The sequence below is a fragment of the Melanostigma gelatinosum genome, assembly GCF_949748355.1.
Source record: "Melanostigma gelatinosum genome assembly, chromosome: 1".
Lineage (NCBI taxonomy): Eukaryota > Metazoa > Chordata > Actinopteri > Perciformes > Zoarcidae > Melanostigma > Melanostigma gelatinosum.
Genome location: NC_136634.1, coordinates 6699119 through 6726113, shown reverse-complemented (window position 1 = coordinate 6726113; position 26995 = coordinate 6699119). Strand labels below are relative to the sequence as shown.

Genomic DNA, 26995 nt, shown 5'->3' with positions numbered 1-26995 from the left:
AAAAAAAAAACATTTACAAACATACTCAATGTAAAATCTTATTCAGAAGTTATGTCAAATCTTACGTTCGACTCCTGTTTTCAGCAGCCGAACTTTTTGAGGAGGAACCTGTGAGATCCTTGCAAAACATTCCCTGGATGAATCTGTGTTTGAGCAACTTTACACGGCACCATGTCAATTTCATCATCCTTTTCTTTCTTTCCCAGGACTGCCCTGCCACATCCAGACCATCAGCACATCTGTGGATTTCATACAGCCAGGCACGCTCCCTGCAGTCTCTCCCTTTCTCCCATCATCTCCCCCAACCCAGACCCTCCACCCCCTGCTCCGTGGTCCCCTTTCCGTGGTCCCACCACGTCTGCGGAGTGGGTGCCGGCTCCCTCCCCCAGGGGTGGGAGTGAGGAGCTGGGGGACGCACTCGACAAACCCCTGGAGAACGATGCGGAGGGCGTGTGGAGCCCCGACATCGAGCAGAGCTTCCAGGAGGCCCTGGCCATCTACCCACCCTGTGGCCGCAGGAAGATCATCCTCTCTGATGAGGGCAAGATGTACGGTACGCCCACCTCTATCGTCATACTATCATGTACCTTTGTCTTCTTGAATGGGATGATAAACCTGAAGATCGGCTCATGTGCATAATGCTCTTTAGCGAGCCAGAAAGCCACGCTCAATCCTTTCTTTTACCACACTGTCCATTTTAGATGTAGTATATTTTACGAAACTAACTCTGTTTAAAAGTTTTGGAACTTCATTCAATTGGGTGAGGGGCGCATAATGACTATTTTGAATATTTTAGGGCTTGAACTTTGCTTGGGACGTGTTGGTCTTGACTTGTGACTTGCAAAACAAGCTGTGCCTCAATAGATGGGACAACTGAGGCAGGATCTGGAATGATGCAATCTTATGATAGATCAGTTACAGCAATGGGTTTTATAATAATAAGCTGTAACGGCCCAGACACACCACAAATTACAACACTACAAATTGCGGTGAAATCAATTATTGCGGTGAAATCAATTATTGCCCACGATGGAAAATAATTCCAAAAATAACTAACAAAGTGCACTCAGTAGAGTGCATTTATCTGCCTGGTGTGCCTCTCTCTCTCCTTCCAAACTGAGTTGAATTCTTCTCAATTGTCCCTCCTGGCTCCCTTACAATCAATATTGCGGTGAAGAAAACAGAAGAATGTTTAGAACAGTTTAGAATGACACCAGACTTTTCTGTGAATGTCAGTTTTTGAGCAGCGCCAAAGGTCGTACTCCTGGGGGAGATAATAATGAAACATAATAAACATAATTGTCCTCAATACACTTGCTTTGAAATATTGAACTCAAAGTGTCATCATTGGCTACAAAGAATTGATCATTCTTCTCCTTTAACGGCTTCTTCAGCATGGAGAAATAAGGAGCTGTTCCTGCTACTTTAAGAGCTGTGGGGAAATGTATGTTTTGCTGAATATGGAATAAGGCTTAAGGTGTCATTGATATATTGTGGTTGAAGATTAATTTGGGGTGAGATATTTATTTCAGATGGACTTAAATGAAAAGGAAGTTACCGGCTGTGAATAGACAAGCTGTGAACCTGAGCTGTGAGCTGAGCTGTGAGATATGATTTGCTTCCCCACACTTCCCACAATATACTAAACTTCATATGGTCAATTTGTTTCACAAACTCTCAGCCACACACGGATTCGCTCCGGTTTCCTGTAGACAGCTGTCAGCTCCACTATGATGGCATGATGTGTCAGAAACAGCCGCGCACACACACACTCATTCTTCTACACATGCATACACAATGTGCCTCTCATGCAGACTTCAATTTCTCCATCTTCTATAAGAAGAAATTATATTTTTGAGAGTGAAAACAATGTAGTGACATGTCCAGAAAAAGCAAAGCTGCTTTTCTATCCAGCCCTTGAAGATCCATAAAAAATGGCAACCCAATGAACAGTAAATGATGAAAGAAGGATTTGTCTGTAGCTTCATCAACAGACAGTGAGTTCTTTGGGCCAGACATTGGTGGCATTGTGTTTTGGCAGTGATAGTGAAGTGTACTTTGCAGTATTCTTGTTACCAAAGTTCTCTCCAAATCACTTACCCCAAACGCGTTCAGAGGAATGGGGACAATTCAACCTCCCCAGTCGTGATTGCATGGCTTGGATGCCAGCTTTGTGTGTCATTGTCTCAAGTAATCTACTTGCTATGTGGCCTTAACTGTTGGTATCACGCTGTCGGTGCTATTGTGCCACAGATAATTGATTCCTTGTTGGTTCCCTCCCAAGAAATGTGTTTTTATTGCCTTCCATCCAATCCTAAAATAGTGAATTGAGGTTTGCAGGTCTTTCCTTATTGAATCTTTGGATAATGTCATTGCCAAACAGGCGTTGGGAAGGTGAGGTGACATTACTCTACGACATCTTGCTGAAAGACGTTTGCTAACAGATGGCTTTTCCATCGTTTGTCCTCCTGCCCGTGTGTTTGATAGTGGATCTGCTCGGTGGAAAACGGGCAGACGGAGGTCGTGGCGCTATCAGACAGCCTCTGTCATCGCCTTGTTTTGTCACTGTGCCAGACAGCTCCTTCAACTGTTGGCTTTGCCTAGCATAGCTTAGCCACCTATCGAGGTCATGGCCACCCTCTGATCAACATGTAAACCCTTATAAAGCCTGTAATAATAGTTGGGGGGAGCAGAGGGGAGTGGGGCAGGTGGCTCATTCTGGGATGGGGGTGGGGTGGCTGGATGGGTAAAGGTAGTGATGGTGTTTTTTTTTTGGCAAGGCAAGCACTGAGGTGATGCGCGGCAGGGAGCGCGTTGGCCCGCCAGGAATGGCATGTGCACTCTGGAGCCCGGGGGGTTCAAGGCAGCTCGGCTGTAACCCTAAACCAGAATAGACGTTTACCCTTTGAGCGCCTGGAGGGGAGGAGGACTGGTGGACAAATAAACACCATGGTGGACCGTGGTGTCTTGCATGGCCTCGGGTTTGCCGCAGAGCTCTCACACCTGTCTCCAGTATGTGTGTGTGTGTGTATTTTACAGTGAGAAAGGTAGAGGTCGTGCGTACCAGACCTATGCGGTTATTTCTGTGATTTTTACTCTTTGTTTCGGATTCACTGTCTCTCTTTGTCCCGAATGAACAACTCCTGTCAGTTTGTCCGTCTGCCTTTTAGTTCACCTCCAGCTGCTCTCTGAGCTCAGCCTGACAGCCTCGTGGCAAATCCAGATTTATGACTTGAGAAATGATGCAAGAGTGATCCCGCTGTTTCCCCGAAGCAGCCCTTCGCTTACAGCCCCTGCAGCTCTCCTGTCCTCCCCTTTTATCACCATCCCTGGGGTCGCAAGTGGCCAACAACTCAAGTCATTCAAGCAACCACAATCAATGCAAAGCCACTTTGAGGGTCTTTAGTGTTGTTAATGTTGTTAAAGCGCTGATGGGTGGTCATAAATCCGGAAGCCAAATCAAATATCAGCTGAGAATATCTTTAAAGGCATACATGAAGCCACGACTTGATGGTTTTATAAATGTTATTTAGTCATCTTGCATGGGCTAAATAAATGTGGATACATAGACGAAACAAACTTCTAGCAAAATAACGGTCGGCCAAATTATAGGTTGAATTCCAGTCAGAGGAATGAATGCCATTCTTTACCAAACAATATGATACTGAGTCTCCGAGCAGCGAAACAGAGGGAATGTGTGCTTCTATCACTTGTAAATTCCTAAATTGGATGGAATGTTTTTAGCCCATATTCCGGGTACATTCACCAAATGTCTTTCCCACAATGCTGTGCATAGCTCTGGCCCTTGGGCCCATTGCTCAACAGACCTATTAGCTCGCTTATTAGGGACGGTGTCACGGATATTGTGGCGGTTTTGTGCTCCGTTGGTCATTCGACATGCATCTGCCGAGGAAGACATTTCCTGCCTTGTGTGGCTCTCAGTGAGTGACGTGCCCTGTGGTCTGAGAGAAGGCCTCGTGCTGCAATAATGGAAAAACAGTGGGTAGTGTAGTGTAGTGGAAACCAATATGCTGACTGCTCTCACTAGAAGAATGTGCCACTGGAAATGTGATTGTCTTCCCTCTTTATTCACTGCTACCATAGTAAGTGATGTGCTTCTGTAATTGTTTTATTTCATGACGTCTTTGGACTCGTTTTTATTCGGCAGCTTTAAATGTTACATCGCATCATGTCTTATGCAGCTGTTTGGTTTCATCTCACTGGATTTCCTAACGTCTGTGAGAGGAGCACTTTTTTCTCACATTTTGATGGGTCCTGCTTCCTGTCAAAACAAAATAGCAAACGTGTGTTCGTGAAGAGGATGAAGTCAACAATGTTTCCCTCAGCAGTGGCATATTTTTTGTGTCAGTGGAGAACAACAATGAATCATGCTCCCACTAAGCTTCGCTTGGGCAACGTCGTTGGTTTGTGTCAGGCGATGCAAATATGTTCTGACCTCAAGTCATTCTCATTAAGAATGTGACGTAAAGGTCAGTGGAAAGCAACAGCGCGTCCTCACCCGGGGTCAAACTTTGGCAGTAAAGTGAGAAATTCACCAGTGACTTTGACCTGTTGATCTTTTGTAGAAGCCTCCAGAAGAAGTGAGGAAGGGTCTATTGCCCCTCCGTGTTTCTTATTGCTGCACTGCTCCGTCAAATGGAAATATTCTTGTGCATCATTTACACACATGCTTTCTATATCTTTTCTTTTATTAGCATGGCAGACAAGTGGTTTGTGACACACACTGGTAGGGGACCCGCATGCCTTACATGAGCAAGAGGATGAACCTGAACCACCTCGCATAGAGTCCCGACGCTCACTTTCAGACTCTCATGGGGTTTGATGCTCTCTGGAGGGTTTTCGAGGAAACCCCCTGCTGACGTAGAGCTCCCTCCATCTCTGCTCCCTCCATCTCAGTCACTCTCTGTCCATACTTGTCCTCTCTGCGTCTCACAGTGTAACCGATAGGGCATGGTGAGCAGTGGTAGCCATGTAACAGAGCTGTCACTGTCACTTTATCCAGACATCTCGGATCAGCAAGGTGAAAGGTAGAAGGGTCCGAACGGGTCGGACATCTGTTGATCTGTCTGTGCGATTGAAATACGCCGAGCCTCGCGCAAATTACCGATGCATAAATCTCTGTGATTGCGAAGACACTTGTGGCATGTTGTGTTAATGTAACATGACATCTGTTAAATTGACTCCCCTGCTAGAAATACGATACTTTGTCAGAAATCAAGAGTAAACTTCAGATTTGGCTCGGACAGCAGCGCAATTGTCACTTTGCGGATGAATGCAGGACTCTGATTATCTCTCACAGGTGTCATGCATGCTTGCAAAAACCACAGCTTCCTCGGAGCTCATAAGAGAATAGGAGGGAAAGTAGCACTTAATTCTATGGATCCTATATTTGCTGAAAATGTTCTAATAGTTTCTTGAAAATGTTCTGAAACAAACTATATTACTTTGTACTAATTAACAGTGAATGTGCTGAACCTTCTGCTTTAGTTGTGTTGACTTAAAAAGCAGCTTCAGATTTCTGGAGGCATTTCTGTGAAGGAACTGCTCCGGTATACAATTAGAATATTCTCATTATAGCATTGATTCAGTGTATCTCAGTGTATCTATGCTGAATTGCACATTTTTGTTTGTTCAACTGACTTGCAGTGCACTGACTAAAATAATTCAGGTTATGCTAGCCAGGCAGTAATTTAAATTCATCAATTTAACAATACCAACGAACCACTTATCTTAATTTTTAATAATAACTTGACAATTATATTCTTCTAATTTGAAAAGAATACATAACAATCCCATAAATTGAAGACGAGTTTTCTGATACTTTATTAAAGTAACATTAAAACATTGGTTAATGTTTGAGGGTTTCTTATAAGGTTTTCATTTGGACAAAAACAACTTCATATGAAAAGAAAATGAAAAAGAGTTTGAGGTGCATCTGACTTCAAACTACTGCTTGTGTTGCGTCTTTGGTGCCAGTTATTAATTTTTAAATGATCCATTGTTGGTGGCTCTGTTGATGCTGGACCAGCAGGTCTGTTGCATCTCAGGCTCTATACTGTTGGCGTACTTGACTCGTTGCTGCTATCGAGGCTTGGTCGAGATCTTTTGAGAGCTCAGCAGGCTGCGTCCAGGCTCTAGGGAAATAACACCCAGCCAAGACATTCCTGCAGCCTAAATGTGACCTTTGTTTTCCAGAGCAGACACGCTGGGGCATATGTGCTGTTGAAGGGAAGCTATGGCTGGCAGATGTGTCTTCAGAGAGGATGGCAGTTTGTATCTTGTCAGTTTCTATCTTGTCAGAAACTGTTAATTTGTGAAAATGTGGTAACGGGTGATGAACTGATCATTCCCTGTGGTGTGGTTGGTTTATGTACATAGGGGGTTGTTGTACACACACAAACAGGGCATAGAGAGAGCGAGAGAGAGAGAGAGAGAGAGAGAGAGAGAGATTTACGACCAGTCAGGCCCGGAGGTTGACTTTGGAAGGGATACTGACTTGAATAACCCCATCCACCTCCCCCTGACCTCTACCAACAGGCCTGAGGACGAGGAAACCCGGTAAAACAGTGTTTGTAAGGCCTTTTAGCATCATCATGGCTCCAGGAATGGCTGCAGTGTTGTTACCAAGAGAAATCAAAGAGAGACCTTCCTACCATGCAGTGGAAAGTTGGCACAGGTTCTTCGAATACGTACATGGTTCAAACATCGAGCAGCAGCAACAGAAATATTCCCTTTTAAAAATCACAAATTACAATGTTTTCTAAATTGCACAATGCAGCATGTATCCCTTGGATTTTGCATCTCTCCGACTCGGCCACCTTTCATGCCCTTAACAAATGTTTCCAGAATCAGATTTCCCCCAGATAAGTCTGTGACTGCGGGCAGCGTAATAAACAACATCAAACTGTGGGCCGCTAGATGGTATAATGTTCCGACTGACTTTCCTGCAGCCTTGGCTGGCACAAGTTTCCTGCCTGTGCTACTCCCATTAGATATCATGATCTCATCGCTGTGTGACTGAGTCCCCTCTCTGATCTCATGGATGTGTTGGAGGGTATTTTCGATGGGGCCCTTCCCCAGGCACTCACACTAGGAGTGGCAGGGCATCTGATACGAGAACATGAAGCGAAGCATCTTTGACAGTCCATTAATGACGCTGTTGTTTACATGCTTGCAGTGCACACCTGGCTCATTTTGAATGGGGATACCGTCCTATTGATAAAGCAGGTTGACCTTTGCTCTGTCGTTGGTGGAATACATTTTGAAATCATTGTTCTTGAAAAGGAAAACCTTTTCATTGTAATTTAGAAAACAAAAAAGTGTCGATTTTATCCTGTCAGACACGCACGTTTGTGATTTCACAGCGAAATGTTACAACTCTCATTTCAGTGTCTTTCCTGGTTGTACTTGACTTTCTGTGGTTTTAAAGTTGATCGATATAACATTGGAGTTTCAAAAGTGTCTGGCTCCCAAAGTAAAATGATGGTCTGGTTTTCTGAATTCAAGAAAGGTTTTTATTCATCTGGGGAGACATGCTCACGCATCTGTGTCTGCTATTTTGAAAATCCCTATTGGATTGGATACACAATGTACATCTTACTGTACACTGAGTGAAGTTTCCAAAAGATAAATTGCTGGGAACTGAAAGAACTTGCTGCTGTAACTCGATAGAGGCAACTTAATGTTCATTTTAGGTCAAGTACTGTGGGGACTTTGACAAAGCTCTCTGTTCGTCTTTTAACGAGTTTGATTGCGAGGAAATGTGGAACACTTTCTTAATCCCTGGGGAATTAAAGAAATATGCATTTAGGGGCTCAAACAATCGCCCGGCGAGTGCACCTCCCGATAAACACGAAACGGTTGAGGAGTTACAGCTCTGAAAGGGAAATAAGATTGAGACGGAACGAATGCCGCGACTCGGGCTGAAATGTGTGAGTCTGTGTCTCGTGTGCGACTGTGTGTATAAACTGGAGTGGACGGCATTTGAGAGAGTGGTTTAGTCCACAAAAGCCTCACACAAAGGCAGTTCTACGGCTGGGTAATACGCGTGTGTGTGTGTGTGTGTGTGTGTGTGTGTGTGTGTGTGTGTGTGCGTGTGTGTGCGTGTGTGTGCGTGTTTCAGGGTCCTGGAACTTTACAAGGACCACTCTTTCCTCTTTTGCTCTCCAAAACAGCAGTGGTTCATTCACAGATAGTGTCACTCTGTTGTTGTGTGATGAATGTATTTCATACTGATTTGTTGCTAATGTAACTTGGCTGATGCTAAAGTCCATATTTTACAAATGTTAATATTTTAAAAGTTTAAATTCAATTTGCTTTATTCAACCAGGATAATCCACTCATTATCAATATTGCTTTCCATGGAGTCTTGCATACATGTATGGTAAAACAAACAACAACACAGTGGCACAGTTACCGTACACTGAAGGCTGTTCTTGAACACAGCATTTTTGGGGGATAAATTCAGGGATTTCTAAAAGATGTGTTCCCCACCTTTTAAGAGCCTTTTGCCGCTGGTCTTGTTTGGCCATAGGGACCGGTGCTGAAGTAAGTACAATGGAAATGATACCCCAAACTATGAAACCTAAATTATCCTTTAAATAATACTGATTTCATATTTAAAAAGCCTCCATCCAAAATAAAGTTACAGTACCAACATAATATGAAAGCTAACATGTAAGTAGGTTTTCTTAAGATTAGAAAGTCATCCAGAAATCGATGCGATCAGCCTGAGTGCTCAGCAATCACATGCATATTATTTGGTAAATCCTCTCGTATTCTTCATAGCCTTATAAAGTTGGACCCTTGAGCCCGACTTCTGGCTGGTAGGTCACCCTGCTGGGTCTACAAACTGCCAGCCGAGGCTGTTTCTGTAGTGACTTAGCAACAAAACTCAAATGCCTTCAAAAAGCGTTACGTGGAAGCTCATGTCGGAGCAAACTGCGGTTCACATGAGCACCGGGAAGAAACGGGTGTCTTGCGTTCCGCGAAAAAATATGATCACTTTTATTGGCTGATAAAATTTCTTATGGGGGTTCATCCAAGTTTCAGGTTTCCTCTTTTCACCATTTGGGGTCGCCTGATTGGCCGGTTTACGAAGCGTTGTGACCCAAGCGTCACTATGTCAGGGAAAATCTGACGGGTTGTGTGTCGTGACTGATCTGTGTGTTAATTCACATGGAGATGTGGTGCCAAGGGAAAAAATTTGTGTTTAAGAGGTGGTGCAAACTCGTGTGTGTTTGTGGACCTGTGTGAGAGCATATCTCCTCTGAGAGCAGGAGTTGTGTGAGTCACTCTGAAACTGATCGTGTGTGTGTGTGTGTGTGTGTGTGTGTGTGTGTGTGTGTGTCCTCCCTTTTATTAGTACCGGTTTGTAAAGTTGCTGTTCTCTACATAACTAACAATTATTTATATTTATAATGAATTCATTTTCTGTTTTCAAGTTATTAATTTATATTATACACTGAAGAAAAAATACTTAATTATAATATATTCCATTTTTGCCAATAAATTCCCCTAAATTCCACACACTGTTCCTTTTAAAGACTTAAGTTATTACTGCAAGTGATTCTGATTTAATTATCCGTCAATGAATACACCCATCCATCATCTTCCGCTTCTCCGGGGTCAGAAACGACTTATTGTTTTTGCACTATGCTTGCAAAAGTGTGTGTATTACTTCTTATAACAGCGCCTAGCTTTTATTCAGTCCATCTTAAATGGCACAGACTTGCATGGCAGTAGTACAGAGCTCCCCCATGCTGTACCATGTCTTGTCAAAACTACATTCACTACAAAATGTTACTATTCTATTCATGAATTACACTCCCAACCCGTTACTTATATACTTATGCATACACGTCTATTTGTGTGTGTTTAACAATCTAAGTCATTAAACTAGAGCAGAAACCACATGACCGTTAACCTCAACTGTAACCGGACACTAAATGGAGGGGAGGGGGGGAACAAGCCCGAGAGTTACTGCAGGCGTAAAGGCATATTCCATAAACATTGACACACACACCAGCTGCCTGGCTGCCTCACCAGACTGGGCCCCCTTTGGTCCACGGCCTGTGCCGTGTCTGTCCCGAGTCCGGTCCAAGGATCGCATGGCTGCAGCCTCCACCTGCTCTGCCAATGTCACCTGCCTGTCAGCAGTGGCAGTGCGCAGGCACACACTCACTGTGGAGATACGAGCTCAGTGCCCACTCAGCGGGTCAGGCTCAGGCTGATGCAAGCTCTCGCACAGACAGATGTATATACTTGGGGATATACTTACAGTTTTCAGCGTTGACAGCCTGGACTCTTGCTTTAGGCACGTGCGTTTGCGTGTCATCTGTATGTGCATGCATGCAAACTCTTCCAAATATGTGCACACGCAGACATGAGTAGGAAAATGTTTAAGCAGCCATTTTACCTGATCATGCAGTGACTTCAATGACTGCAGCATACAGGTATTTGTATGAATATGTGCACAGAAATATACAGTGGATATACATTTCCTCATTCCTCCCTCAGGCATGCAGGGCAGGCTCACTGATGATGAGTTAATTTTCAGCTTTGTTAAACATTTGAATTCCTCCGCACCAAGAACATTAGCCCCTCAGTTTCAGTTCAAGTACAACACACCAGACCATCAGACTTTCTCCAGTTTTTGTTTTGTAATTTAGAGTTGATGGGATTCGATGAGATCAAACTTTATTTATCCTGAAAAAAGTACTTGGTAAGGTTTCGGAAAAGATTGTAGTTTGGGTTAAAATAAGTAAGCTTGTTAACTAACCAAGGTAAAATAAGTTAATGTTGACATGGTTTCACACGGGACAGGAATAGCTTTCTCCTGGGTGAAAGTCCTGGGTTTGCTTGACCCTTCCAAGGCAAGGCAAGTTTATTTGTATCGCACATTTCAACAACAAGAGATTTAAAAACTATTAAGAACATTCATTAAAACACAAAAAAGCAGTGTAAGAAATAAAATACTGTAGTAAAATACAGAAATGCAGAAAATTGATTAATATCCTTTAATCTGGTTCAATTAAAGGCCGCAGCAAACAGAAAAGTCTTCAATCATCCAAGGGATGAGGTAGTTGAAATGACATTTCCTACGAACGCTTAAGGGTGCCTTGAAGTGTCTGTTTAATGTTACAATGATTCGGTGATACTGGCTGATACACAAGCCAACATGTGAATAAGGGGAGTACTGGAACTTAACTTTTCCCACTTCAAGCGCTGATGATACCAAATACTAAAGTGCTTTTGTTTTCTGGTCCCTTACAGGACGAAATGAGTTGATTGCACGGTACATCAAACTTCGCACAGGGAAGACACGGACCAGAAAGCAGGTAAGTTCTCGGCAAATGTCATTTGAAGCAGCCCCTATTTTTGAACCCTTCCAGAAAAAGGCCTCCGCTGCTGAGTGATGCCCCCCCCCCCGGCTTCTCACCCCCTCATACTTGGAGGGCTAGAGATGATGACTGATTTAGGGCCAGGGCCCAATGCACAGATGCTATAGGATCATGTGTCGGTGTTGGTTCTTCACCACCTCCTGGATCTGGTGCTTGTTAGAAGGGTAAAGAAGCTGGGGAATACGGGGATTGTGATGGGAGACTGAGGCGGGGGATTTGGAACTCGATCCTCACTGTGGTATCTGATATGGATGGGCTGATGTATGGGCAGTGATGGATGTGGGGAGTAGCGGTCCCTGCTAAGTCACCTGGCAGACGCAGTGTGTGAATGAAAAGAGGTGTGTGGAGATTTGAGGGGGAAGGGGGGGGGGCAGTGAAGGATTAGAAATGGATGGTGGGACAGGTTGGAGGGATAGAGGGACACCTGCTGGTCCAACAACAGTAAATGATGGACTGCTGTGTGGCAGTACAGCTTCTTAAAAACGTTGCTCTGACAGAAAACATAAACCAACAAAGAGTCAGTGTTATGGAGCAACAAATGTATTATTGTGTAATATGAATTGCGAGACGGGCAAAATAACACAACGCAACTCAAAAAATAGAAACAGTTCAGTAATATTTTGTTATTTTTATATTTCAGTATTTAAGTGGTGTGGCTCACATGGCCTGAAGGTGCTGCTTTAACCAGTGTATATCATTTTTGCCTAACAAGGTTATTTCAGATGTTTGGACTGATGAGGATTGTGAATATCAATATTTGAATTTCAGGCTTTTTTATATTTTTTATTTAGACCAAAGTGTGACCAACCACCAGACAGTCGGCGCTATTTTTAGATCCTATTCCCAGCTAATTGGCTTTATAATATTTGCGTGTTCATTTTGTGATGGAAAAATGCTTGAATAATAAAACAAAGGAACACATACGGTACATGTGTGATGAGGCCACATGGACCAAAGGAATTTTTACCACATTGGCGAGGCCGGTAAATTGAAGCTCTTTTGAGCTTCAATCCATCTGTTCTCTAAACCTGCTCATTCAAGGCAACAGTGTTGACCACTAAGCCACACATTTGTGCTGGAAACATGTCGCATGAATGCGATGCTCATCTCTGCTGTGTTGTCTTTCCTTTAGGTATCTAGTCACATCCAGGTTCTAGCCCGACGGAAGGCCAGGGAGATCCAGGTGAAGCTGAAGGTACGCTACGTGAGTCAACCTCTTTCTGCTCTTTTATTCACTGAATGTGTTACGAAAGATTTAACAATTGCTTCTTTTTTAATGCACGTGTGAGGAAACAAAGTTAAGGATCTGTGGATTTTATCAAATCACTTTGTAATCACAAATTGTAATCTCCATGTGTCTGACCTGCACAGATTTGCTTGTGCTCACTGCCAGAGGAGGAAAACAGGTCATAGCTGAGTGAAGGGTGTGATTAGTATGGTGCATTTTTAAAACATATTATTTGATTTGATTTAAGTTGAGCAGCAGCAGCAGGTGGAAAGAGGGTTAAAACGTTATTACTCTATATTATTCCCTCTTATAATGAAGTTTCATGTTTTGGCCCCTGCGCTGCCATGTCTTCACATCCCATTAACGCAAAGGCACAAACAATTGGCTGTTTTAATTGCGCCCTCTAATTGATGCTGGTTTTAAATGGCATGCTGGCACATTTCGATGAAATGTGAACATATTTCAGGGGGCCTGAGGCTTAGTGTGCACGATTATGAACAAGATGAACCAAACGCAATTTTCAGGAAGCAAATGAACCCCTGCATTATTCATTCCAAGTATTACAAGCACCTCAATAAAAGTTCTCCTGTGTGGTACGCTGAGAGCTCACACATCCCTGTCCCCCCCAGTACTTTCTCAGTTTACATTACTCGTCCACGTACACCCGCATACTCGCAGTTGCAGCAGGCAACTGGACTCTCCCTCACCTTGGATGGCAGCCATGAGGGTTCAGCTGGCAGGGCCCGGCACTGGTCACAGGGTTGGCCTCTGTGACAGGCCTTTTTAAATAAGTCTTTGGTGTAACTGAGATCCCGACCACATGTACCCCCCCCATATTTCAGCTATGCCCTTGTGTTCGCCAGTTCTGGGAAGAAGAATGCACCCGGTGGCCTTGCCCATTAGGGCTGGGCGGCAAGTGCTTGTAGTCCTCTGTGGTTTGGAAACTGCTGAAGGAGTGGATTCAAAAACAAGAGGTGCATCACTTTACAGTGTTGCACAGGAAGGGCAATTTTATAGCTATCGCACCATTTTAAACTCAGTGGCATTTAGAAGTTTTGATGCAATTATTAGCACATAAACATACCAGCCTTTTCCCTGCCTCGTCTTCCAGTACGACCTCCAACAGAAGCTAGTTGTCATCACTGGCTTGCCCCTGCCAAAGCAATAAACTTAACTCTTGACCCAAAGGCCCTTGACTGTAATATCAGCCTTCTCTTCAGTTCTCTGCCTGGCAGGGATTCACCGATGATGCAAGCTGGCCTCGATGCTTCATTTCCCTTTTTAGGGCTCTGCTTGTGTTACCGGGGAAGTGGGGCGCCGACTTAAATGGAGTCTGATGAGTGCTCTCCCTTTGGGTAACTGTCTGTTTGTCTCGCTCTCTGGCCCCCCCCCCCCCCACCCCCCATAGGACCAGGTTGCCAAAGACAAGGCCCTGCAGAGTATGGCCACGATGTCCTCAGCCCAGATCATCTCACCCATGGCTTTCCAGAACAAGATGGCTCTCCAGGGCCTGTCTAGGCCGGCTTATCCCACTGCTGGTGGGGTGAGTCCCTTACCAGCGTCCCCTACGCCATCTTATTCAGATTGGCTTGAAAGGCGGAGCAGTTGCCACGTCTAATGAAAAAATACCTTTGACTTCATCCCAAAGTCTGTGGTTTACTAATTGTGGCCAATTAACAGTATTTTTCATCACCCGTCCTCCTGTAATATGTCCATTGATTTCTCTGGATGTTGGTTAGTTTTGTCTTGAGACTCTTTGTAAATTCAGTTTGTTTGAATTCTCGACATTTGAGACTCTTCCCCCTTTTTTTTTTTTTTTACAATTTCACATATTTTAGATTCATCAACCTGTAATTTGCACGCTGATGATTTGTCTTCTTCAGAACTCTGATGATTGTTACTTTGGAGATAAATTCATTTTTAACGGTGTTTCATTTATTGCGTATGTGTGTCAAAGATACATTCAACTTGATTTTACTTCCTGTAAGAAAGCGCTCGGTGCTTCTGGTTTGAACAGCAGAATACACAAGTCATATGTGAGAATTAGTTTCAAGGTGGAACTGTGTAATACAGTTTTTGTTTCCCCCTCACAGTTTTGGCACGGGGCACTTCCAGGGCAGCCGGGAGGCCACGAAGAGTGAGTCGTCAATCCTTCTACTCTGTCATGCTACAGTGTCCCATCAGTGATTTCTCATGTGATCGGCTTAATAACCATCAGATAAATTTCAGTCTGAAACATATCAGTAGAATTATAAAGAAAAGTCTTCAGCTGTCTGACATTCAGCATACCACTCTGCCGCCTGTGTCTTTAGAGTTCACGCGGTCCAATTAGTACATGCGATGGGGTCATGAGGCCGAGCCGGTGCATAACATGCCTCTCCCTCTCTTGTCTGTCCCGTCTCTCCAGCATTAAGCCCTTCTCCCAGCAGAGCTACGCCATGCAAGCGTCCGGCCCGACCCCAATAACAGGTGGGTGCTCTTTCTCCACCCTGCTGTGTTGACAGACGGCTGTCACGCCGGCAAAGTGACGAGACAACCCGGCTCGCGATGAAGAGCTTGCACAGAGCTCAGAGAAAATACCTGCAAATATCGCAGCGTTTCCTTTTTTAAAGTTTAACATTGTTGCACTGAAACCGCACATTTACACACTGCCCTCTTGTCCGCAGGTTATGAAAGCACAGCAGGGCTGTCAATGTCTCCCGGTACCCCCCCCTGGCAGGGTAGATGTATTGCCAGCTCCAAGCTGCGAATGCTGGAGTTCTCCGCCTTCCTGGAGCAACCTCAGGACCCAGAGAATGTGAGTCGACGAGAGGGGGTACAACTTTGTTCGGTTTTTTACTCTCAACACAAAAATGTATTTCATTTCTCGATGTATTTTCTATCACTATAGTTCTTATCCATCAGGTGCCTGATCATCTGCAAAAATTGGCTTTTCAGCCAGCTTGTGGCAACAAGACTCCAATTAAGAAATTAAATCTATAAATTGAGGTCACAGATGTCTAGGGAAAGACTGGATATTATGGTTTGTTACTTGCAGTTCCTGGTGTGTATGACAGTAACTCGTAACGATCACAGGATAATCTGTATAAACACAAAAATCAAATACACACCATCACATCACATGTTTATGAATAGGACGAGTGGAAAGAAAGGGTGGGACCCTTGAGACAGGTGATGGGATTTTACAATAAATATGTTTTAATGGAACAGGCCCAAAGTAACAGATGTCCCGGAGCGCCCAACACTGCACCTGGCGTTGATGGCAATTTAGCAAACTGGACACTTGTCATTTTTGGCTCTGTTCATCTCCTGTTATGCACTTTTGTCTCCCCAGTTTAACAAGCACCTGTTTGTGCACATTGGTCAGTCCAACCCGAGCTACAGCGACGCCTATCTGGAGTCTGTGGACATCAGACAGATCTACGACAAGTTCCCAGAGAAGAAAGGAGGCCTGAAGGACCTGTTCGACAAAGGGCCACACAACGCTTTCTTTCTCGTCAAGTTCTGGGTAAAATAGACTTGTGGGTTTTTAAAAACGTTTTTAGTCAAGTTCAGATCAGTCCAATCCCATTGTGTTCCCATTCATTTGTTTTCAATTAATTACAGCGGATAAATCGTTAATTTCAACTTAATACCCGTTTCATTTATGTAAAGCTCAGTCCTATACTCTGTGTGGGGTATGTTTCATACATCACAAGAGCTTATAATCCTCCCAGAGTCATGGCGGTCAAGTGAGAGTACAGTGAATACTCTGGTTCATGTTTTGTAGCACCTGCTGGCTGATAATGGCTTGGCGGTGTCAACTGTGTTGAGATAGTTTAAGCATTGGGGTTAAAGGAACTTAAGTGCGATTTAAAGCCAGTTTCAAAGGAAAGGCATCGCTCCCGTGACCTGATTGCTGGTTCATATCCCGGCAAAGAACGCATTAGGCGTTGGTGTATTTGTATATAACTGTGAGGGGAGTGAGTGTGAGTGTGTGTGTGCGTGCGTGTGTGTGTGTGTGTGTGACTGTGTGACAGCAGCCTTGGGGAGAGTGGCAGGTCTGATCTTTCACCAGAGGAAATGTGAGACCAGGCACCTGTCTCGGCGCTGTTAGACCCCCCCCTCAAACTTATTTCTAGATAAGCCCCCCCAAAACAACACGCACGCACAGACAAGACGCAGACCAAGGAATGATGACAGATGGAGGAGAATGTGTAATATCGTTGAAAACAGAAGAAATATGTAAACTGACAACCTATAAGTGGGCATTAGAGAAGAGATCAGAGCGAGAGACGGACACAGAAGTACAAGTGGAATTGGACACGTCCATTTTGTGCATCTCAGCTGATCGGGCCACCTTGCCTTACCTCAGGACAAGACCTTTCCTATTTGTGTCATGCACAGCACGTATTTCAAACCCTCCCTCTTTACCTCATGGACACCTCTCTACACATACAGACTGCATGTGTAGAGAGAGACGCATTATTAAAGTGACTGTTATTTTAAATCTATTCAAAGGTTTTGCTACTTTTTACTATGATGGCATTTTAGTTTTACATCTACATACAGTTAGAGCAACTAGAGCTGCTGAGCTACTTCCTTGTACATGAAGAGCTTAATTGGAGACTTCAATCATAATGTCTGAGATATATGATCACCTAACGAAGTACTTACAGCATAATCACCGATTGCCCAAAACAAGGATTGGCTCAACAAAGGAAGTCAAAGCATAATTGATAGAAAATACAAGACAATAGACGTCACACTATTTAGATTACTCAGTGATTTGCAGTGCAAGCACATTGGATTGATGACCCTTTATAACTAAAGGCGAGGAAATAAAAACCTGTGCACAAGCTTTGCTTGTGGTTTTAAACGTCTTATCTGTACTTGGAAACTCCTCCAGACAGTCCTGTCCTCAGAATTCTTGTCTTGCAGTGTCACAGATAAGAGACGGTGAGGTAATAATGGATGTCAGGCACTTTGGTGTTCAAAATAAAAATGTACAATTTTGACTTTTTGCACACAGTCATCGACAAGCACAGACCAATAGAAAAGGACCCAAACAGGTAGAATTGTATGAATGGGCATGAATGAGTGCTGACTACAGCACTGCTGCACGCATCTCCTCCTTCCATTGAACAAGCTGCCATATTTATTTCTGAGTGCACAATCAATGTCAATGTTCAGTGTCAATGTACTGTGGGGACCTGCCAGTATGGTGCACAGTGTTAACGCTCCTCTCTACTACGGGTGGAGGTAAGTCTGGGCGTAAATAAACTCATGTTTTGAAGTCGAAAGGACAAGTGCGGTCTGACTGAGCCTTGAGAGGTTGTCCGAGGTTAGGCATCGTGCCGATCATGCTCTCCGTCTACTATAACCTCCCGCTCTAATACTGGGGCACTGGCAGGGCTGTTTCAGGAGCACCTGCGGCATGTACTGCAGACCAGGTGACCCAAACACATCCAGCCTCTAGGGATGAGCTGTTGCCACCACAGAATACCACAGTGAACAATGGTAGTCCCGTGATCAGATCGTTTGGATAAAAGCGTTTGCTAAATGACTGCAATGTAATGTAATGTAATATACAGTCTTACGTAGCGTGAACTGCTGTGGTTCAGAGTGCCGAAGACTGAATGTCAAGTCCAAAGTGTTGCCTTGCAATCTCGTGCCGCCAGGTGGCTTTGTACGCATAACATGACCCCTCTCACATGTTTGACTGCCACGTTATTTATTGTAGAGAGATAAAAGACATTGGTGAGTGACACCATTTTGGAAGAAGTCTTCTCCAGTCCTTTGAAGGAGCAGCTGGCCAAGCCGTGGCATTTGATTCAGGAGTGTGGGGGGGGGGGGGGGGTGAGTAGCCACTCCATATATCATAAAGAAACAGCAAAAGATAGAAATAGGGACATAGGGATGGACATATGGCAGGAGAAACAGCAGGGGGCCATGTAAGCAACAAGTCATTCACCAATGAAATACTCCTAATTCATGTCACGGCCTTGTTGAGTCCAAACAGTTATGACATATGTTTATAACACTGTCCCCTCTCAGTCCGTTCAGCTTATCGTCTCCTAAGGGGCTCCTCCAATTCTCAAGGCATCCGTGGCAAAACACAGAAACGCTACAGGTCAGCTGGTCATTTCAAAGCCCTGCACACTGAAAAAGAACACCGTGCTCTCGGCCATGAAAATAAGCAAAATGAAATCCTCGACACATCTGAAAATACGATAATCTTGTTTTACGCCATTGTCAAAGACAGGAAGAGGCTATTTGATGTAGCCGCAGTGGGACAACCGCGTGGTAGGTCATGACTCGGGGGTTTGCTGAGGCGCGGGTTGGCATGGTGACGGTGACAGGCGGCTGGCCCACCTCCAAAGCTATGGCATTCTAGATTGAATTTCCAGCAAACCCCCCCTGTCGGCTGCTGGCCGCCCTGCCCCGCTCCCCACCTTCCTCCTCACCCTCTCAGCGCCCGTGGCCCTGTCCTAACGGATTGTCTCGCGCCTTTGAAGTGCGGAGGGAATCCGATTTGAGCTGGCTCTGCTAAATTGTTACACAGCCAGCCTGCCCACCGTGATCTAATCAGCCAATTGCACGCTGCTGATTGTAATTGGATGAATTCCCTCGCAGGCTGTTAGGGAAGCAGGGAATGGTGGTTTGGGGAGGGTCACTAGGCCCAAGGGATGAAGACAAATAGAGGAATTACATGAGCCAGGGATGAAGATGAACGGCGTGATGAAGACATGAGAGGAGGCTGAGCGGTGTCTCAATGGCCCATTAGGAGACAAGAGCCCGACAGGGGAAAAGGTAAAACAGCCCAGCTGTCTGACGGAGGAAACGACACCTCAGTCTGATCCAAAATCAGATTATATGCTACTTGCCTCGATTCAAACTTGAACTCGTGGGATCAGCGACAGGTGAATCTGCATCCACATGAGGATGAGGAAACTTGACTCTACGCTACCTTTAAATTCATTGTTAACTATTTTTCCAGCCAAACTGAGGTACGGAATACGAGTCATGCCAAATGGTTACACCGCCCCATGTTTACGGAGCTACAGAGGACTGTGGCTCCTCACACACACACCTCCCTCAACACTAAAAGTTGCAGATTGATTTACAGACAGATGTCATGGTGTTCTTGGTTGAAATTGATTGGTGCTATAGCTTACGTAAGCACACATCATGTTTTTGTTTTACAGTTAATGGATTTTGATATAAAAATATGAACAAATAATCTTTTGCATATATTATTAAATATGTACAAAATATGACTGTGGATGTGAACTTTAAGGGTTTAAAAAGGTATTTTTTATTTTACCTTGAATATCTAAAAATCGTCTTTGTTATTGTCTTGCACGACGTGCACACAAAGAGATGCACAGCACCTTGTGAATCTGGAGGCTGGATTTGACAGTGCTATCCTGGCTCAACAAGGATCTGGCCAGTAGATGCCTCTTGGCTTTGCAGAGAATCACCCTTGAGCTTCGTTGAGCTGTTACACTCTTGGTGACGTGTCTTTGTCGGATTGACACACATGACACCTTAATATCCACATCTATGAGCCGAAAGTAGAACCTGATATTTTGTTATAGATTATGGATCTGGGCCTTCATATCCTTGAGGTTTTAGATGCTAATTGTGGAGCAGGCTAGTGTGTCGTGTAGCACACATGTCTTCAGGTAAATGGGGGCAGTAAGTCCTCATACATACACCAACCGGCTGCAATCATGGTTCCTTCTGGGTCAGACTGACAGGTGTGTATTGGTATTAGTTGATCCTGACATGTGATCTGTTTCGTCTCTCTAGGCGGACCTCAGTATAAACCTGCAGGATGACAGCAGCTTCTTCTATGGTGTTTCCAGTCAGTACGAGAGCTCTGAGAACATGATTATCACCTCATCCACCAAAGTCTGCTCCTTTGGCAAGCAGGTGGTGGAGAAAGTGGAGGTAAGACAAGGACACTGGGGGTTATCAAGCTTATTTTGTAAACTTAAACTATGCCTCTATAACAGGCACTTACCCTGCATTTATTATGAGACATTACTAATATTAAAGTTACATATGTTGTAACACAAACGTTTATGAGCTCTCCAACCATTTCTCATCATTTCTGACATTGGAGAGAAGGCAAACTTTGATGATTTAAACTTTTAATTAATTATAAATACAGAAAACACAGCATATTGAATTCTTTAATTCGACTGCTTTTTGACGGCAGGCACAGTGACCAGTCTCATTATAGTGTGCGTATAAAGGCAGTAGCATGCATTGTCAGTATCAGGTTGTCAAACCTCTCCGGATAGTACAGCTCCCACAAGTATCAACAGGAAACTAAAACACCGTATGTGGCTGCAGTTAAAGAAGATTGCATCACTGATTGTGATGCAATAGATGAGTAATATTTTAACATTAAGAGGTTATGACCAAGTCAAAAAACCACCATCACCACCCAGAGGAGTGAATAACTGCTTCTGGTGGAGATGGATTCCAGTCAATTGCCACTGATCTGTGATTAACGCATCTCCCCAGCATGACGAACTGTTATGCTTCCCGTTAACTAGACACAATAGTGGCCCTGCCCCCACCTGCTTCTGATGGATTGCACAATATAAACACATACACACACACACATCCCTAGGAAGAGCCATCTGCCTCAGTCGACCACATGATGCTATTTAATGGCTTCATGATTTGATTACTGTTGTCACAAGAAATATGTTTATTGTCATATCTGGCATGCCATATGCTGCATTAAGTATATTATATTACAGCTTATCACATAGATGTTCACATTCAATGTATCCAATTGCTTTCAGTGGAATATGTATCCCTATTGCTTTACAATAGATTTCACATTTTGTCCTTTTAATGTGTTTTAAATGATCTTTGCACACGGTATATGTCCTCATATGTTGGACTGCACGCTTTGATTGTGAATTGCATTTGTTTTTTCTAGACGGAGTATGCACGTTTTGAGAATGGACGCTACGTGTTTCGAATCCACCGCTCCCCTTTATGTGAATATATGATCAACTTTATCCACAAGCTTAAACACCTGCCGGAGAAGTACATGATGAACAGCGTACTGGAGAACTTCACTATCCTACAGGTATACTACTCATAGCAACCAGGGATATTCTGCAGCCTGAACGTGTCAAAGCTGGGGATTACTCTTCTGGTATTACATAAGATGTTTCAGTTATTCTGTTAAATATTAAAGTAATAATGTGATCGTTTGGAAAATATACAAAAACAACAACTCGTGGTTTAGGGGCTATATGCCGGACAAGACATCTGGTTTTGAGCCGTGTTGTGACAAACAGACTCTAACTGGGGAAAGAAATTCACGTCAGCCTCTGACTAGTAATCTGTCTGAGATTATACTTCCCCGCAGTAGAAAAGAACCTCAGAAGTGTCAACAAACTGCAGATAAAGTTGCATCAAAATAAAATCTAACAGTAACTCTAATATAATCAAACCACCTAGTTTATACACTGTTTATTTGTGTCACTTATTTACGAGCAATTACAATAATGTAACACAACAAAGAAGCCAAGTTAGGTTATTTATCTTGTCTGACCACAAGATGTGTGAACACTCCAAAGTTGGAATAACAGCAAGTTTTCTGGTTCTTCCCATCCTGCCGACACATTTGTTTAATTTTCAGAGGAAAAGAGCGAGCCTGGACAGCTCCATTTTCAGTATTTATGCTAAGCTAAGATAACAGGCTGCTGTCAGCAGCGTCATCTTTAACATACGGTATGAGAGTGGTATCAACCAACTCGTCTTACTCTAAATTTACATATTTCCCATAATGTTATAACTATTGCCAACACCTAATCACATTCACTGTTAGCAGAATGTATTAGGTCTGCTGCCGTAGTCTTGCTCAGAAAATTCTGCTTGAGATGCAAAGGGCCATGACTTAGAGCTGACTTAAAATGTATTGGGATGCGAGTCATTGTCTGCAGCACCTTCATGCATTGAAAACACACATTGTCCATCATTCATATAGTTCTATTCATACCCTTCTGAGGAGAGGAAGCATACAGGACCACAGGGACGTTCAATATGTGGACTTCCTTTCAATTTCAAAGTGCTTTTTGCAGACATTGTCGTAAACGGTGTGAAACAGAGAACCTGCTCTTTGAACCCGCTCTCTAAAGGAATATGGAATACTTCCGATGGGGTAACCTTGACAGGCAGCTGGTGGAATGTTTCCACTCTGCCTATGAGCAGCGTTCCTTTGTGGTTTCTTGCAGAGTTTAAATATTTCATCCATTCTACTGTAAATTGGACTTTTCTGAATGAGTCGGTGTGCTCCTTGGAGAGCGAACAGAGGGGAGAGGGAGGCGAATAGACTTCGAGTGCATCACCACAAAGTGGTCCTCAACACCAGCGTTCAAAGACATCGGTGTTCCTTCCATTGGCGGCTGCATTCCTTCTGGGCGAAGGGACAATGGCCATATTGAGCCCACGCTGACGGCTAAATGGCAGCATGTCATTAGGTTTCTCAATGGGCTGATTTAGCTCATAATACCCATGAACGGCTCATAACCACACATACAGACATGCGCATACATAAAGGCAACAGATGGGTGCACTCACAGATTCCACTTGGCAAGGCTGAGCACAATGGATCGATACGCCTCATGTACGACGGTGTTCAATGCATGGATTGATGGAGTTGTGTGCTAGTTTTATGCTTGTTGCGTCGCCACAATCCTCCCTGATGTGTCGATACACATTACAGCCTTGCACATAGAATGGAAGAACATTTGGACCAGAGATCATGCATCATTAGTTATTTATTATTAGGTAGTGGTGTGTTAGATTATGTAGTGATTGGTGTCGAGCTACTGCGAAGAAGCAGCTGAATTGTGTTTGAGAGAAAGAAACTGAATCATATGCTGCTCTCATTAGATTTGAATTAAATGAACGTACTATTTCTGCTTGTCATTATTTTTCACATTTGAAAATGATTAAAGGCATGCCGAAACATACTTTATGCTTTACACTGCATTGGAAAGCCATGGCTCTACCAAAACAACAAACACTTTTTTAAATAACACAAGTAAATGAAATGAATTTGATTTAAACCAACATGTTGGGCTGATATTAGGATTTTACTACCACATGTTGGTCAATTATGTCATCCACTGCATCCATGATGGTGAATCATTGACAAAAGACTTCAGAAATACAGCAGGTGAAATAATTAACCAATTCATTTCTTTACACATCTTTTTAGATTATTTGTTTTTTTACACCTATTTTTTTTATATAAAATATACTTTGAAAAAAATATTTTTTCAGAATGATTTTTCAAAGGCACAACGGATTACATGCTTCTCCACAAACTAGAATAATGTGAACACATTCAAATGAAAAGTACGGGTAACCAAGTTGGGTTTTTACCCCCCCCCCTACAGTTTGACTGAGCAGTACCTTTTGTGTCTTCTTTGTCCACAGGTGGTGACTAACAGGGACACACTGGAAACCCTCCTGTGCATAGCCTACGTCTTCGAGGTGTCCACCAGTGAGCACGGCGCACAGCATCATATTTACAGGCTCGTCAAAGACTGACAAAGTCTCACAGTTGGAACTTACCTGCTCTAGGCCCATTGTAGCACCTCAGTGAGCAACAGCACTAAACAATGGACTACTCCCTCCGTAAGCTTAAAGCTGAAACCATACAACTCGGTCAGAAGCCCAGAGAAACGCTGGCTCTGTCAGCATGCCCAGGAACACTGTCACTGCTGAGGAAGAGGTGGATTTGGGATTGTGGAAGCTGAAACAGGCTTTGTGTGAAAAGTGGCAAATAAATAAAAAAATAAAAAAAAATAGAAGAGGACCATAATGCGCTGTGGTCTCTATACCAAAGGAGCCAAACAAGACCTGCATGAGAAAGTTGTCATTGGTGGTGTTTTTCATCTCTTTTTACTAGTGCTTGTTTTTGATTTCAATTCTTTTAAACACATGCATGTGCAGGGGATGTTTGCTACAGAGGAGTTTGGCTGCCTCAGGGTGCCACCTAGTGACTTAAATATAAATAACAATGGGGAAAAATAATATAAGTAGACCGAGAATATCACTGTTTTTGTGCCAATAGTTGGTGTTATTTTAGATATGATGTACAGTGCCACATCCATCTCCTCTAACCAGAGTTATGAAGATAAGAGGCTAAAGTGATGTAAAAGAGCTATTGCATTTACTTTGTTTGATGTTTAATGTTCAATGTCTCTTGTATTGTCTTACTGTTTTTGATGAGAAAGGCACATAATATCACTGCTAACTTGAACCTGACTTGGATCTGTAAGCTGACTACTGAGGTTGACTGTAACTGTAAGTTGCCCTGAAGTGTCAGATGAAAATACAAGTGTTTCTTACATAACTCCTCTGTTGCCGAGTTTTTTTGCATTCTGTTCAATTGTCTGCAGTATGTGGCGTATTCATAGCGGTACAGATAATGTGCAGAGTTTTGTCCTCATATTGGATCATGTGATCTCTGTTCTGTTTTTATAGTACAGCATCATTGAGGAAGGTTCTGTTTGTTGTGCTTCAGAGATGGCAAATGTAAATATGTCCAGAGATTTCTGCACATGGAATCCACTTTATTTTTTGAATGTGTTGTTGATGGGCAGTAAGGTCCCATATTGCAATGCAGAAATGTAATGAAGGAACATTAGAACTAATGGTGGCGCTTCAGCTCAAGGAAGACATCAGAAACCAAAAAGGTGAGTAGCTCCAACTTACAATTATTGTCAGTATTAATTGATCTGTTGATTATTTTGAATTTTTGACTGTACAATTCAGAAAAGAAGAGAAATGCCCATTGCAAGTTCCCAGAGCCAAAGTTGACAACTTTAAGTTGCTTGTTCAAACAGTCCAAAACCTAAAGATATTCATTCCATTCACAGAGATAATAAACAGAAGAAGATCCGAGAGGCTGGAGTAAGAACATGTTTCATTGTTTCAGTTATTCATCAAGCAAAAATGTCAATTTATACCTCACCAAAATGGCTGGTGATTACAATTCTGACAGTCCACTCGTCGATAAATCAACTCAGCATTTCGGCACTCATTGTGTCTTTGTAAAAACATTCTGCTTTCTCTTTGAGAAATGTCATTGGCAGTGTCTTTCCAATGTTACTGTATGATTTGCACATTCTGTATTATTTTAACGTCAGCGCAAAAGTACATTGATATCTTAACTGCAAAAACATTAGAATAAGTATAATACATATTGCTAAGTATCCGTGTGCAGTATGGAGTTGTGACCCAGCATCGTTCAATGGAAGTGAACGCTGCCATCTGGTGGTTTTGAGACGTCATTACTCTTTTCCTGTCCACATTAACTTCGAGCATTCAAGCCAGTCTAAACGATTCACCATCTGATATTGCTGATACTCAGGTTGGTTTTTTGAGTTTAACATATCAACAAAAAAACTACACTCTTGCTTGGAGGCCACTAAATGCCAGTTCCCATATAATCCACCAGTCTGTGTAACAAACCAAAGAAGAAATTCTGGTGTAAAGATCCCGCTAAAATCCAACTGGGGCACAGGCTAGATATGTTAGTGATTCCTTTTTAAATACAGTAAAGACTTATTAGAATATTGCATATTCGATTTGGTAATAAAATGACAGAAAATCCATTTCAAAGAGGTTAACATATAACATGTAATCTGGCACCCCAACAAGTTTTTTTTAGTGGCAGCTCAGACTGATTTAATGCAATGGTATCCTCTCCATTTGAATATATTACTGTTTTCTATTTCAAACCATTTCTACAGAATAGTTTCCTCCTTAAATTGCAGCCCAGCACCTGAACTCCATGAGCTCTTTGTGCAAAGAGGTTCTTTCAACTGGGTGTAAACTGAGAAGGTGGCACAGTGATGGAGAGACAAGCTCACAAAGGGTGAGAGAAACGGCTGAACAGGTGTAGCAAATACAAAAGCAGGGAGCAAACGGATTATTGTGATAATCCCAAATACAAAGAGTGCAGGCAGATTGCTCCAGTTATGGCAATCCACTCTCTGATGTCTGACCTCGCTCAAAACAGACGGACAGAAAAAACAAGAGGTTGCTGGAATTTTCAAGCTTAATTTGTGCTAAAACGAAAGCAAGATCTACTTTACAATGAGTGATATGTGGTGTAGTAACACCTGCAATGTGGAGATGCAATTCAAATGATTGAGTTCAACATTGTCCTGCACGTTTACAGAAGGTCAGCAGCTTCTGCCGCGGTGGAGCCTGCACACATTACGCACGGCTGGGTGTGGAGCCTGCACGCATTACGCACGGCTGGGTGTGGAGCCTGCACGCATTACGCACGGCTGGGTGTGGAGCCTGC

General features: G+C 43.3%; 1 protein-coding gene across 5 annotated transcripts; it reads left to right on the top strand.

Moving 5' to 3' along the window:
- The first annotated feature begins 416 nt into the window (after positions 1 to 416).
- On the top strand, positions 417 to 25333 carry tead4 (TEA domain transcription factor 4). 5 transcript variants are annotated; one of them, XM_079275158.1, is made up of 11 exons: positions 417 to 548; positions 11296 to 11360; positions 12556 to 12627; positions 14060 to 14194; positions 14745 to 14788; positions 15059 to 15120; positions 15318 to 15448; positions 15986 to 16159; positions 20446 to 20586; positions 21596 to 21748; positions 24112 to 25328. In XM_079275158.1, the coding sequence occupies exons 4-11, from the start codon at positions 14093 to 14095 to the stop codon at positions 24223 to 24225; spliced, it is 921 nt and encodes a 306-aa protein (XP_079131284.1). In that variant the 5' UTR covers positions 417 to 548; positions 11296 to 11360; positions 12556 to 12627; positions 14060 to 14092; the 3' UTR covers positions 24226 to 25328. The 5 variants fall into 5 exon arrangements, with proteins under 5 accessions (XP_079131284.1, XP_079131282.1, XP_079131281.1 ...); XM_079275156.1 differs by having other exon boundaries at positions 426 to 553; positions 12556 to 12618; positions 24112 to 25332; XM_079275155.1 differs by having other exon boundaries at positions 426 to 553; positions 24112 to 25330.
- Positions 25334 to 26995: the final 1662 nt, after the last annotated feature.